The 13,228-nt window shown below is 40.0% G+C and overlaps 1 protein-coding gene across 3 annotated transcripts in view; it reads right to left on the reverse strand.

The window, feature by feature from the left end:
- Positions 1-13,228, reverse strand: part of TMEM131 (transmembrane protein 131) — a 232,515-nt gene that overhangs the window by 69,424 nt on the left and 149,863 nt on the right. For all 3 annotated transcript variants that reach the window (XM_063459103.1, XM_063459094.1, XM_063459085.1), the window contains exons 5-7: positions 7,870-7,993; positions 3,205-3,321; positions 2,935-3,061 (exon numbers count right to left, since the gene is read on the reverse strand). In XM_063459103.1, the coding sequence (XP_063315173.1) occupies positions 2,935-3,061; positions 3,205-3,321; positions 7,870-7,993 (368 nt within the window). The remainder of the gene's footprint in view (positions 1-2,934; positions 3,062-3,204; positions 3,322-7,869; positions 7,994-13,228) is intronic.

Raw genomic sequence — 13,228 nt, forward strand, 5'->3', positions numbered from 1 at the left:
CAGATTATCGGTATCTGCTTTTAAAAAAAAAATCAATATTGGTCGATCCCTAGTGTTCGGAATACAGGTTTGTATTCCTGACACTAGTGTTCATTTAACTGTGATTAAAAATGAAAAAAAAATTTTCGGGAGCGGGGCCTTTCATGGAGGACAGACGTGTTCCACTGAAGCTCCTCCACAATCTTGCTAACAAAAGCGACAAGCAGCCCCACAAAGCTTGATTCCGGGACCACCTGGAGGCCACTCCGACGCCTGACACTGCTGGGCTCGGTTGTAGGGGTCGGTGAACCGGTAAAAAACAAATAACCACACGCGAGACGACCGTTGGGGTGAACACGGTCCAACCGGGACCGTTGGGGGTGAACACGGTCCAACACGGGAGAACTACACCCCACAGAGGCGAGGGGGAGGTGAAGGTCAGCAGACAAGCGACTCACCCCTAATGGCAGACACCTTGTGCCTCCCTCGCAATCAAGATCTCAGCACTGAGACCAAGCTACAGAGCAAATAAGAGGCTATCATGGAAGCATTCTGGTTGAAGCTAGAGAACAGGGCACTGCAACATGCCCCACAGCAGACGAGCAGTCTCTTACCTAAACGGCACCTCCCACGCACACGGAACATACCCGCGGCTTCGGCAGGGAAGGGGATCACGCGGAGAAGGCTGCCCAGGCCCCAAGCCTCGCCTCAAGCAAAAGCAAAGCCAGACACACCAGAGCCCTACCCTACCTTTGCCCACCGCCGAAGACCTCCAGTACTTACCACGACTACTATCCATGGGACTGACCGGCCCCGCAGAACGAGCCGAAAACCAGGGGCACGAAACACCACACCGACCCGCACAGCCGCGAGATACGCCACCACAAGCTGGATGCCTGGCACTCAACCACGCAAAAGCATCTGACACTTCAGGCGATGAGAGCCCACGAGGCTGGCGTCTGGCACCCAGCAAAGTCTCCCGAGTATAACAGTACCCCCCCATGTACAGATTTTACAGCGTTTTTGAAAGTTACAGGGTCAAATATTTTTACATTGAAAATGGCCAGGTTGGTTAGGTTGCCTTTGAGAGCGTATGGTAGCCCAGGAATGAGAATTACCCCCATGATGGCATACCCAAGGTATTGCAAATGGGTTATGTCCAGTCTTTTCTAGTAGCCACTTAGTCGCAAACACTGGCCAAAGTTAGCGTTCATATTTGTTTGTGTGTGAAAAAAGGAAATAACTAAATTGAACGCTAACTTTGGCCAGTGTTTGTGACTAAGTGGCTACTAAAAAAGACTGGACATACCCCATATTGAATACCCATGTAAAATATGTACATGTGGGGTGTTATTGAGAGATTTATGACGGATAATAGTGTTATAATGTCACTATTGATAAATTTTAAAAATGTATGTTTTGAAACTGCAATATCCTACTTGTACTTATAGCCCTATTACTTGCAAAAAAAAAAAAAAAAAAAAGCAAAAAAGCATGTAAACACTGGGTATTTTTAAACTCAGGACAAAATTTTTAATTTATTTAGCAGTTTTTTTCATTTGCTTTTGTAGATGAGTAAAAGATTTATCAAGTAAAAGTCAAACTTTTTTTTAATTTTTCATCATTTTTTTTATTTTAAATTAAATTACATGAGATTATATAAATGGTATGTATAATGGTATGTAAAGAAAGCCCTGTTTGTCCTGAAAAAACCCAATAAATAATTTGTATATGAACAGTAAATGAGAGAGCGGAAAATTACAGCTAAACACAAACACCACAAAAGTGTAAAAAGAGGCCTGGTCGCAAATGTATAACATCGCAAAAACAGTCCAGTCCAGGGGTTAAAGTGCATTTTTCCAAAAATATGTTTGATAAATGGTAGTTTGCACACCTGTAGTTACTATTAATATCTGCACAATTAAAATGATTAAGTTATTCCAATTAGAGAGCAGCTGGTATACAGTAAAGCTTAAAAGGATACTGTAGGCCAGCGGTAGGCAACCTTCGGCACTCCAGAGGTTTTGAACTACACCTCCCATGATGCTTTGCCAGCATTATGGGATATATAGTCCACAACATCTGGAGTGTCGAAGGTTGCCTACCCCTGCTGTAGGCACTAGAACCATGGAAAGTGGAGTCCTCTGGCACGGTCTCTCCATTCGGTACTAGACCATTTTCTAGCAGTTTAATACTAAATAAGAATCCCTCACCACCCACAGTCAATCTCTAATTGAGGCGTAGCTAATGCAGAGATTGCACGTCTTCTAGCTATAACAATTCATGCCAGCAACAGGCACTGTGATGGGCTGAAAGTGATCTGCTGAAACTCTCAGCCAATCACAACTATTCATTGCTGCTCAGGCAATGCTTCCTTATAACCCTAAGCAGCAAAGATAGGATAGGCTGCTGGGGACTCTCTTTTAGAAATAAAACTTTAAAAATAGTTTAATCCTAAATGGAAGGACATCGCCAATGAACTTGACACTTAAGCCCTTGAATAAGATGAAGCAGTTATAGTGCTTATGGTGTCTCTTTAATCTGACCGTTCATAAAGGGTAAACTTTATACTGTCATAACTTAACTCAATCCTGCTGAACAGATGTGTGCAGTAGAGGCAAGTACCTAAAACATACAAAAAATAACATACCATGATAGCTGAACAGTTATTATCCAAGTAACTAATTTAAGTTACTAACTGTAATAAAATGTTGATAATAAATAAAATTATACACGCTCACACATACACTAATTAGTGTGATAAATGCATCAAACAGTTAATAATAAGGGCTCCATATATAAGATGATTGGGGGGAAAGATGGATTTACAGGACCAAACAGAGTAACAAGGTAACCACATGGATGCTTTAATGACATTTAAAACATTTAATGCTTTTGAACATAGAAAAGATGTGATGATATAGAATTTAGTTATAGAATTTCTGCCCAATGCACCTACCTGTAAAGGTTCACTATGTGGATTGTGGATATTAATTAAAGGTGAAAAACTGCTATTTACAGGAACTCTTGCACCAATGAAAGGGCGCAGTCTATATGGGTTGGGTATTCCAACTCCAAAAACCTGTAAGAAACACAAGGGATTTTAGTTACATCTTCCACTGGCATGGGCATACACCATACACAAATCCTGCTGTATAGTGGCGCTTTCATAACATTAATATGTGTGATGTGCATACAAGTGGAATTGCAGGTTCAGTTCTTTACCTGATAGGTAAATACCCCATGATTAGAGGTGTTAATAAATAAAGTATTCTCTACGTTTCCCACAACTCGTGCGAGAAACACCACGTCAAATGACGTATTCCCTCCTGGGAGAATTTTCTGAAAAAGAAAGAACAGAAATTAGGATCAAGAAGCCATGAGGAGTGGCAATGCATTTTGTAATCTGTAACACTTGAATTGCTAGAGAAATGCAGACAAACTCTAGGCAACTTAACCACTACAGCTCATTGTATTGCTTATGGTGCAAAGAGCCTGAGATTCCTTCTCACAATTTGCACTTTACTTATTAAAAGGGTTGACAGGGGAAAAAAAAAAAAAGAAGAGGGATCTGCCCATGCATAAAACACATTCAGTGCAGAATGAGACTTTCAAATTAACCTGTCCAACTTTGGGTAGCAATAATAGGCTATAAGTGTTGGGCAGCCCAATATGGATGTCTACATTAGTCTATCTGCAGCAATGGGGCCATTCTGTGGGTGCGGAGGGCGCTGTTTTTGTCAATTAATTTTTAGTACTTTAGGTACATACTGATAGTATAGGTTTACAGAATATTATCTCATTGAGGGATTTGGTACTCCCTATTTGGAAACAACTATGAAAGCCTAAGGAATGCTCCAAAGGATTGCTTTTCATTCACAACCATTCCCTTCAAACATAGTTTGCATTATAACTGGAGGATCAGTGTGTTATTAAAAGACCATCCTAACCCCACATGAGGGAGTTTTCCTCGAATCCATGGAAGTTATGCAACTATATAAATAGAAAAAACCTTTCAGTTTCAACATTGCAAGAACATCCCTTTATAATCAATGTTATCACAAACTGTCTAAAAGGTAACAAGATATAAAGCAAAAGAGTTCCTCAAATCAGTGTTTGTAACACTTTGTCTATTTTTAGAATTGAAACTGCAAATTGTGAAAAATTCCATTTATTTTTTTTGCCTTCTTCATTCTCAGCATAGTGAATAAATCTCTGTGTCCATGTAACCTTTCAGTTTACAAGGCACAGATTTGAAACAGAAGCACAACAATCTGAGAACCATATCAAAATAAGAACACAAACTTGCTGTGTTATATATGTGTAATAACTGATCCACTATAGCTTTCCTCTCCTTTTTAAAGTGACACTCCAAGTACCATGACCACTCCAATGATTGGAAATAATCATGGTGCCTGGAGTTTGTATGTGCAGCATTTCTCTCTGATCACCTCTGAAAGAGACATTAGCCAGCCCAGAACACATTGTCAGGTGGCTAATACCAATTCTGTGCAAAATCAGCATCTGACACCAGCACTCAGAAAATGCTGGTAGACAGCCAGTGGCGGCACATCCCCCTTGGGCCTTCTGTTAGTCCGTTCTCTCCGACCTCCCTCCACCTCCAGCAAGGCGGAGTAAGGAAGATCGGGCAAAAACTTGGGTCTTGGCACAGAGTGGATGTGTACGTTTAAGCATTTACATTAAACAGGCTTTTATGAAAGACACTGGCTTTTGTTGGTGTAACCCTTTATTCATTGTTCACAATGATTAGAAACTGCCTGGCAAGCACTAGCCTGTTTAAAATTTGCAGTGACAACTGTTCCAGAGCGCACACATTCAAAAGGGGAGCTTTATTTAGATGAAATTCTAAGATGTTTTACTGTCACTGAATAGTGGTTGCTCAAAGATGTGATACAAAAGTGCTTTATCATAAGTATTCACACTGCACTAATGCACTCCATTCAAATTAAGGTTTACTACTGTTCCAAAAATAAGGTTGCCATAAAATAAACCGGCTGACCTGTGTACAGAGTACTGGACAGCCCTGGCCCAAAACACTATTATTAGCTATTACGAGCATGCAGTATGTCAAGGGGATTTATTACACTTGCAATTAAACAGAAAAAGGCTTACGGAGTTGTAAAAATAAATAAATCAGCAATTTAGAAAAATGCACAATGCTTTGTGATATTTGCAATATCCTATAATATTATAGCATAGCTCAAGCGACATATGAATCCATACCAGGCCATGTCCCAAAAGAAAAACCTTTATGATAAACATGGGGGTAAGGGGGGAGGGGGGGAGCAGCTGTTTCTGCAGTTATGATTTTAAATGTAGTAAATTTGATTTATTTTATTTTTAATTCACCATATTTTAGTTATGCATCACTTTAACCCCTTAAGGACACATGACATGTGTGACATGTCATGATTCCCTTTTATTCCAGAAGTTTGGTCCTTAAGGGGTTAAGATCACTTTTTCTTTTGGGAGCAAGTTTAAGCAAAGTTTCCTTTCAGCTAATTTATCCACAATCCATCCATGAAAAAAAAACAAAAAAAAAAAAAAAACTGCAGTCACCACAAACCGAAGAGAACAAAATGGAGGCAACTGGATATTAAAGGATTAATAGATAAATATTAATGAAGGCAGTATGTAAGTGGTAGGCAGGGCAAGACTATAATCATTAACAGGAAAGGTAAACAAACGAAAACAAAGAAAGAGCAACAAAGTGCAAGACACAGTAAAATGGTGATTTGTCCTAAAAAAGAGCATTAACCCCCTATGTACACAACAACATTTTGACAAAGCCTAGTTTCCATCACTGTTAAAATAAAAGCAAATTATTTTTGAAGTTCATTAGACAACTATCAAACTTTTGAAAAACATATACCCAGTAAAGGTTTGCCATGTTTTACATACAGCTTCTTTGGATACATTAAAAAAAAGAAAGAAATTAAATTGACCTTCCTGATTTAAAATTCACGTATAACAAAGAATAGATAAGCATTTACTAAAGATCTCCAGTATAACCACACCAGTAATACATTTTCAAACAAAAAAGAATGGTGCAGAACTCTCCAAAAATAATGTAGTGTTTTATTTAGTGTATAGCAGGAAGTCTACAAACATATGTTTCGGCTGACACAGTAAGCTATTTTAAAGTGGTTTGTATGCTGGACCATTCTTTTTGTTTAAAATACACTTATATTCAATGGCAACAAGTAATCAGAAAGGCTATGGTGATCACTTGACAAAAGGGTCCCACAAAATAACCTTAAAGGGACACTACAGTCACCAGTACAACTACAGCTTATTGAATGTTCTGGTGAGTAGAATCATTCCCTTCAGGCTTTTTGCTGTAAACACTGTCCTTTCAGAGAAAATGCAGTGTTTACATTACAGCCTAGTGATAACTTCACTAGCCACTCCTCAGATGGCTGTTAGAGATCCTTCCTTGGTCATGGCTGCCTAAAAAGGATCCAAACATTCAGTATCTCCTCCCTCTGCATGCAGACACTGAACTTTCCTCATAGAGATTCATTGATTCAATAAATCTGTATGAGGAGATGCTGATTGGCATGGGCTGTGTTTGAATCATGCTGGCTCTGCCCCTGATCTGCCTCTTTGTCAGTCTCTGCCAATCCTATGGGGAAGCATTGTGATTGAATTAGGCCAACCCCACACGTAATGCTATACCAACTGGAAGGACAAGGGAATACCTACTCTAACCTTACCCTAAAACCCTAGCTTTCGACTTCCCCCAACAATAAAACAGCATTAACCCAAACCCATCATTAACCCTTTGTAGAGTGGTCTGTTACTGCAATATACTGGTCATTTTCATAATTACACTCTATGTAATTTTTTAAATGTTTTCCAGAGCCGTGCTGGTCTACCACGGCTGTCACTGTCTCCAAAGCTGGGAATCAAATCTGACGATCTCAGCCAATCCATTTCTTTCCTATAGGCAAGCATTGGAAGGGTATTGTGCGGCAAAAGACCACGCCAATCAGCATCGCTTCAAGGAGAGCTTTCAACATCTTCAGGCAGAGTGTGGAAATGCTGAACACCAGTGCTGCACACTGTGCAGGACTGACCCAGGAAACCCCTCTAGTGACTGAGTGATTGCCACTAGACTGGATACTAGGCAGTAATGTAAACACTGCCTTTTCTCTGAAACAGGCTATAGACATCAGAATTACTACAATAAGCTGTACTTAAATGTAGTTCTCATAGACTGCAATTTTCTATTTTATGTAGCATTCAATTTGCGTAACACAAATGCTTATATGGTTTAATAGAATCACATTTGTCATTACAGTAATGCTGTGGTTTTGACTAGTATACATTACTGCACACATGCTGAAGTTGAAAAGTCACAACTTTAAATTAAAACTATTTGACTAGTAAAATGTAATTTAGAACAAGAACAAATGTAGCCACTTGCAAAAATGAAATCCATAAAACAGAAACCTATAGTCAATATCCCCTTACTGTGTAAGAAGGAAATATGTAATTAATATGGATTCATGCTTTTATTTGTTTAGTTTTTTACTGAATTTTATAATCTGAATTTTAATAATCAATGAAACTGTTTATGGCTTTAAAAAAACCCTCACACTAAGTCTTCATTGAATAATATTCTACCAATCTACTTCCTAATACTTCCCCTTACCTTTTGTTTCACTCCCTCTAGCATGTACGCTCAGTGAGCAAGTCCCTCAACCCCTCTGTCCCTGTGTGTCAAACTTGTCTGCTTACAATCATATGTTTGTCCACCCATTGTAAAGCGCTATGGAATTTGTTGGCGCTATATAAATATAATAATAATGTGGGGGAAGAAAAAAATTAAATCAGGAGATTCAAGAGGAAAAAAAAATTACTTACTCTATTTTGAAAAAATGATGCATGAAAATGTGATGTTGTTGCTGATATTGATACTAAAGTTATAGTTTCTTCTGAACTAGGATTGTGCAAGTAAACTTTTTCCATTTTTGGCATTCCCACCGGCCTGCAAAAAAAAACAAAAAACAAGAAGCATTAACATTCCAGAATCTGTGTGTAAACCAACACAATAGAGAAGATACAGACACAAATCAAGCCATATCTTGTACAATTCTTCCCAATCTTTTCAGGCTTCACATTTTTCAATTGATAAAAATTAACCAATAAATTACTTAAATGGAGCCTCTAAACTGCAGCTTTTTTCCATTGTCTGGGAGCGGTCTAGGAAAACTGCAGAAACAGGATTACGGTAATCAGAATTACAGTTCCCAGGGTAGACATTTTGCAAGGTACTTTTATTAATCTACTTGCAAGAAGATTAATAAAAAAAAAAACAAAAAAAAACAGGGAGAGCACACAATAAATGCATATATCACCATGATCTGTACATACAATAGTGAAACTTGTAGCCCTTAAGAACGTATAACGGAAATTGTCGGTCATGCTGATTCTACCCTTAAGGAAGCACAACGGAAAACTTCTGTCATGCAGTATTTTCTTAGTATTGTTTCCTTGCTGGTAACGCCAGCCATTATTTGATTCATGGGGCTTCCCTCTGTTACCTGGGGCCAGAATTAGTGGTCCCAGACGGATTGATGCTCTGTTTGCAGAGCTCAAAGTGAGCGCTGCAAACAAGCATTTAGATAGGGATTTAAATCCCCACTGTTACAATGTGGTGTGATCAGGGTTAAATTCCTGCTCACACCAGGGAGTCCCAGGTATCAATGGAAACCTGGGGCTCTCCTCTATCAGCTGTGGCTATTTTTAGTGACCCCTGAATTTTTGATGAGCTACATGCAGTACTGGAAGTCAGTAAAGCATGTAGCTGCTTAAATAGGCATTTAAATGTTTATATCTAGATTGTGGTGTGAGCAATGTTAAATCCTTGCTCATCAGGGGAAAAAGGCACCATTAGAAACCTGGGGCTCCCCTCTGTCAGCTGGGGCTATTTCTAGTGGCTCCAGACTGACAAGTGAGCTGCATGTAGAGCTCAAAGTGAGATTGGCATGTAGCTCTTTCAATGGTGATTTAAATCCCCATAGACAGCAATGTAGTGTGAGCAGGGTTAAATCCCTGCACAAATTAGGAAACCCATGGATCATAAGATACCTGGAGCCCCCCTTTGTCAGCTGGGGACATTTTTAGCAGCCCCATACTTTTTGATGAGCTGCATGCAGTGCTGAAAGTCAGCACTGGATGTAGTTTTTTAAATCCACAGAGAACACTGCAGCTGAGCGATGAAGCTCAGCTACAGTCATTCTCTCACTAGATCTGTTGATTGGGAGACCCTGGAGGGTCACCCTAAATGCCATTCTGATCAGGGGTGGGCTTTTTCAGTTGCCTAGCACAGATCACAATGCATTGGGTTATAATATCTGAGAAGAGATAAGAGACTGCAATACTGAAAATAGTACCACATACCACTGTATTTCAGCGTAAAATTCCTTTACCAATATCAGTACTGGGATCAAGATTAAATTAAGGATTAAAAGTAATGATTTTTATTCAGTTTAGAATAAGTATTAGATGTATTATTAGGTTTATGTTTAAGATTAGGTTTATAATTAAATTTTAGTATTTTGATTAAGTTTCAGATTAGGATTAAGGTCAGCACAGGAATCCATTTGCTGAATATAGCAAGATAATTCCTCTGCTTACACCAGCAGGGATAATCCTAACACTATTGCTAAATTTAGGTTTGAGATTAGGATTAAGGTTATAATTAGGGTTACAGATGGGATTAGTGTATGGGTTAGGATTGTGGTGAGGTTTATGATTAGATTTATGATTAGATTTGAGATTAGGATTTTGGTAAGAATTAGGGCTTGATTTAGTATTAAGGATTTAAATTGGGATCAAGATTGCTACTTCCCATAGATATACATATGGGGTATATTTGTTCTCAGGAGATGTTGCAGAGTACAGTATTAAAGTGGGACACACAAGATTTAAAAAAGAAACAAAAAAATACTATGTATATGTAAAAATAAAAATGAATACCACAAAAAAAAAAAAGAAAAAAAAAAATGGTAAGGAAATGTAATTTCAATAAAGCTCATAATATTTTATATGAGAGTCCCCATGGTGTCCACTTTTGAAAATGGTATGCTTTGGTGGCGTAATTTAAATATACGAGCTACTACAATGCTCCAATAACCCATCTTCAACTTGTCATTTAAACTTTTTTTTTTTTTTTTTAAATGTACTCTGCCGGATATCATTTTAGCCCTGTATTTTCACAAAAACCTGGCTGTGGTATACAACGGGGGTAATTTTGTACTCCGAAAATATAGTGAAGGATAATTTAGTTTTTTTTTTTTTTTTTTAATTCTTTATTTTGGCTGTGCATGAAATAACAGTCGTATGCCAACAATGCCATAACAGCAATTGCAAACAGTTTAAGAACACATAGTCGTTCACTGTTGTACAGCATTTAGATTAAGCGCACAATTTTTTAATTAGTAATACAGGCTAGGTACAAGCTAGGTAACTACTACTGTCAAGGTTGCCTTGTCTATTAGTAACTGTAGCTTAAGAGTTATGATTAAATTGACTTCGCTTTAATATCTAAACATTTCCTGACTTTGCTATGGAAAACTAAAACGTGTGTACAATCGCTTATATAGAATCAGTTGCTTAGCTAGGGAGCTTATAGAAGTAAGGGGGAACAGCTGAATAATGGCAGCGCTTCACAGGCATTAAGTGCGGCCTTATCACAAGATGGCTTTTAGGCTATGACACTACTCGTTCTAGGTTACTGAGATGGCTAGCACTCATTCTTTATGTTTTGAGTGCAGTGTTAATTGTACATTGCAACAGTGTCACATGGCATTATAGAAAGAGTAACAATGCCTATTAATATGTCGGTTAGCATCATCATGGTATGCTGCACTTTTTTTTTTAACATAAGTAATAGCAATAACAAACAGGCGTATTAACAAACATAACGGTGAAAGTAATCATTTCCAGTCCGAGTTGGAATAGTGTGTCTGGTATTGGAAGGTAGAGCTTAAAATATACATGTGCAAGCTTTGTGTCTGTAATTTAGTTTAGTTTGAGTTAAGATCAAGATGTAAGTGAGTAGCATGCTGGTTTTCTGTTCAGGCATCAATAAATTGTGATGTATAGAGCTATGCTGGGGTTTGTATGTGTTGTGTGCAGATGAGGTGTGTGTCTCCTAGTATGTGGTTAAATGTACCTGTGTGGTGTCAGTGGGGTGGTTAACCCCTGAGTTGCCTCTGTGTGTGGAGTGTAACGCCTGTTGGACGTTACTTGCTTTAGTGTATCAGTTACATCTGCTTTGTTTAAGATGGGGACATCGGGTTTCTGTGTCAGGAGCTGTACCCTATAAAAATGTGTGAGTGTTGAAGCTCGACGTGTGTTGTGGGTTATGTGTACTATTGCGTAGGGTGGTGTATTGCCTCAGTCCCGGGAAACGATCCGAGTGAGTCTGTGTTTATAGTGTCCGTCTGGGGGTGCTCAGCCGATGCCTGTTAGTGGTTGGCCGGTAGGTTTGAATGGCATAAGTCCGCATTGGTGTATGGGCTTGTTGGATAGGTCGGTCTCCGCTGCCCTCGTTGTCCTGCCGGTGCTGGATCCGCCGTTAGAAGTAGTGAGGGATGCACTTGGCTGTGATCTTCGGGCGATGAACCGGTCTTTTGCAAACGTTGGTGCTATTGAGCGGGGAGTGTAAGAGAGTCCTGTGCGGTGCCCCAGGGAGTTGTTTAGGGGCTCGTATTTTCTGTGGTTGCGGGGCCTTCTGGTGCAGCGCCGTCTCTCCGATGGGGCTGGGTGCTGGAGGGGGGAGTATTGCGGGGGTAGCCTCCGGGTGAATCCCTTTTGAGGGTTTAGGCGACTCACCAGTGGTTGAGCATTCAGGTGTCGTAGCTTGTTTTTGGCTTCCCGCCTCCTTCTCCCTGCTGCCCAGGTCCCTCTCCGGTATCGTTTCGGTATTACACGTGTCTGCTTGGGGTCTCTTGGGACTGACGTCGCTGGCGCTTCCTTCGGGGTGACCCTGCGGCTCGTGATCTTGGCCCAGAAGCTTGCAAATAGTTGGTTTAGCCTGTCCGACAGTGGGAGCAGGCAGGCCTCGGATGTTGAGGCCCACGAGGCTGCCGCCATGTTGGTCATCGCTGGCCCTGCAGAGTTGGTGTGTTGAGGTTGGTGCTTCCGTCTAGGGCTGCGTGCTTTAGTCGCCGGGATATCCCTCACCGGCGGGGGGGGGGGGGGAGTGGTGTTCCGGGGAGACCTGCAGCTATGCGGGCTGCAGTCGGCTGGGGGATCGGCCGTCTTCCCTGTATCCTCTGAGTAGGCCGCAGGTAGGCCTCAGGTCTCTCTCCCGGTCGCAGTTGCCTGTTTCGCTCGGGGTCTCGATTTATCTTCATCTCCATATTGTACCTGTGTCGCTTGGGCTGATAAGCAGTCTCTGTATGGAGATTTGTGGGGGTTTTTAACCCGATTTTGGACTGTTTTGCCTGGAGCACATCCACAGTGCAGCCGCTCAGCTCGGCGTTCAGGCTCCGCCCCCAATTTAGTTTTTTTTATTACAGTAGCACATAAGTTTCCAAAAGTGCAATGTGTGTACAAAAACGCTAAAAGAATACGATAAAATATGAAAGAAATTGATGCTAATATTACTTTACATTAAGGTTCAAAATAATATGTGAAAGTAGACACCATATGACATACCCCGTGGTGTCTACTTTCACAAATTGTATGCATTTATAGGGTCATTGTATCTGTTAAAGTGCCACAATGCCTGTAAAATGAGAAGGACAAATCAAATCCACCTATCAAAATTCTAATTGTAAAAACTGTAATGGACTCTTTTATGGCACCGTAGCTTCACAGAATAGTGGCAAAGACATACATTGGAGGTATTGTTTTATTCAGAAAAGTTTGCAGAACATAAATTTGGAAATTTGATCACAGTGGTACATATACTTGAAAAATTACCAGCAAAAATGCACACACACACACACACAAAAAAAGACCATAATTTATGGCATAAACTGTTGAAAAATAAAGTCACCACATTATGGCGTAATATACACCATATGAGATGCACTGTAGTGTCTACTTTCACAAATGGTAGAACCTTGTGAGGTAATTTCAACAGTCAAACTGCTACAATTGCACCCATCAGGTCTGTTTTATGGCACTGTAACTCCACAAATGGCAATGGTATGCATTGGGGGTATCGTTTTACTCAGAATAAGTATCTGAACACAATATTGGATTT

This window comes from Pelobates fuscus, chromosome 1, assembly GCF_036172605.1.
Source record: "Pelobates fuscus isolate aPelFus1 chromosome 1, aPelFus1.pri, whole genome shotgun sequence".
NCBI classification, from domain to species: Eukaryota; Metazoa; Chordata; class Amphibia; order Anura; family Pelobatidae; genus Pelobates; species Pelobates fuscus.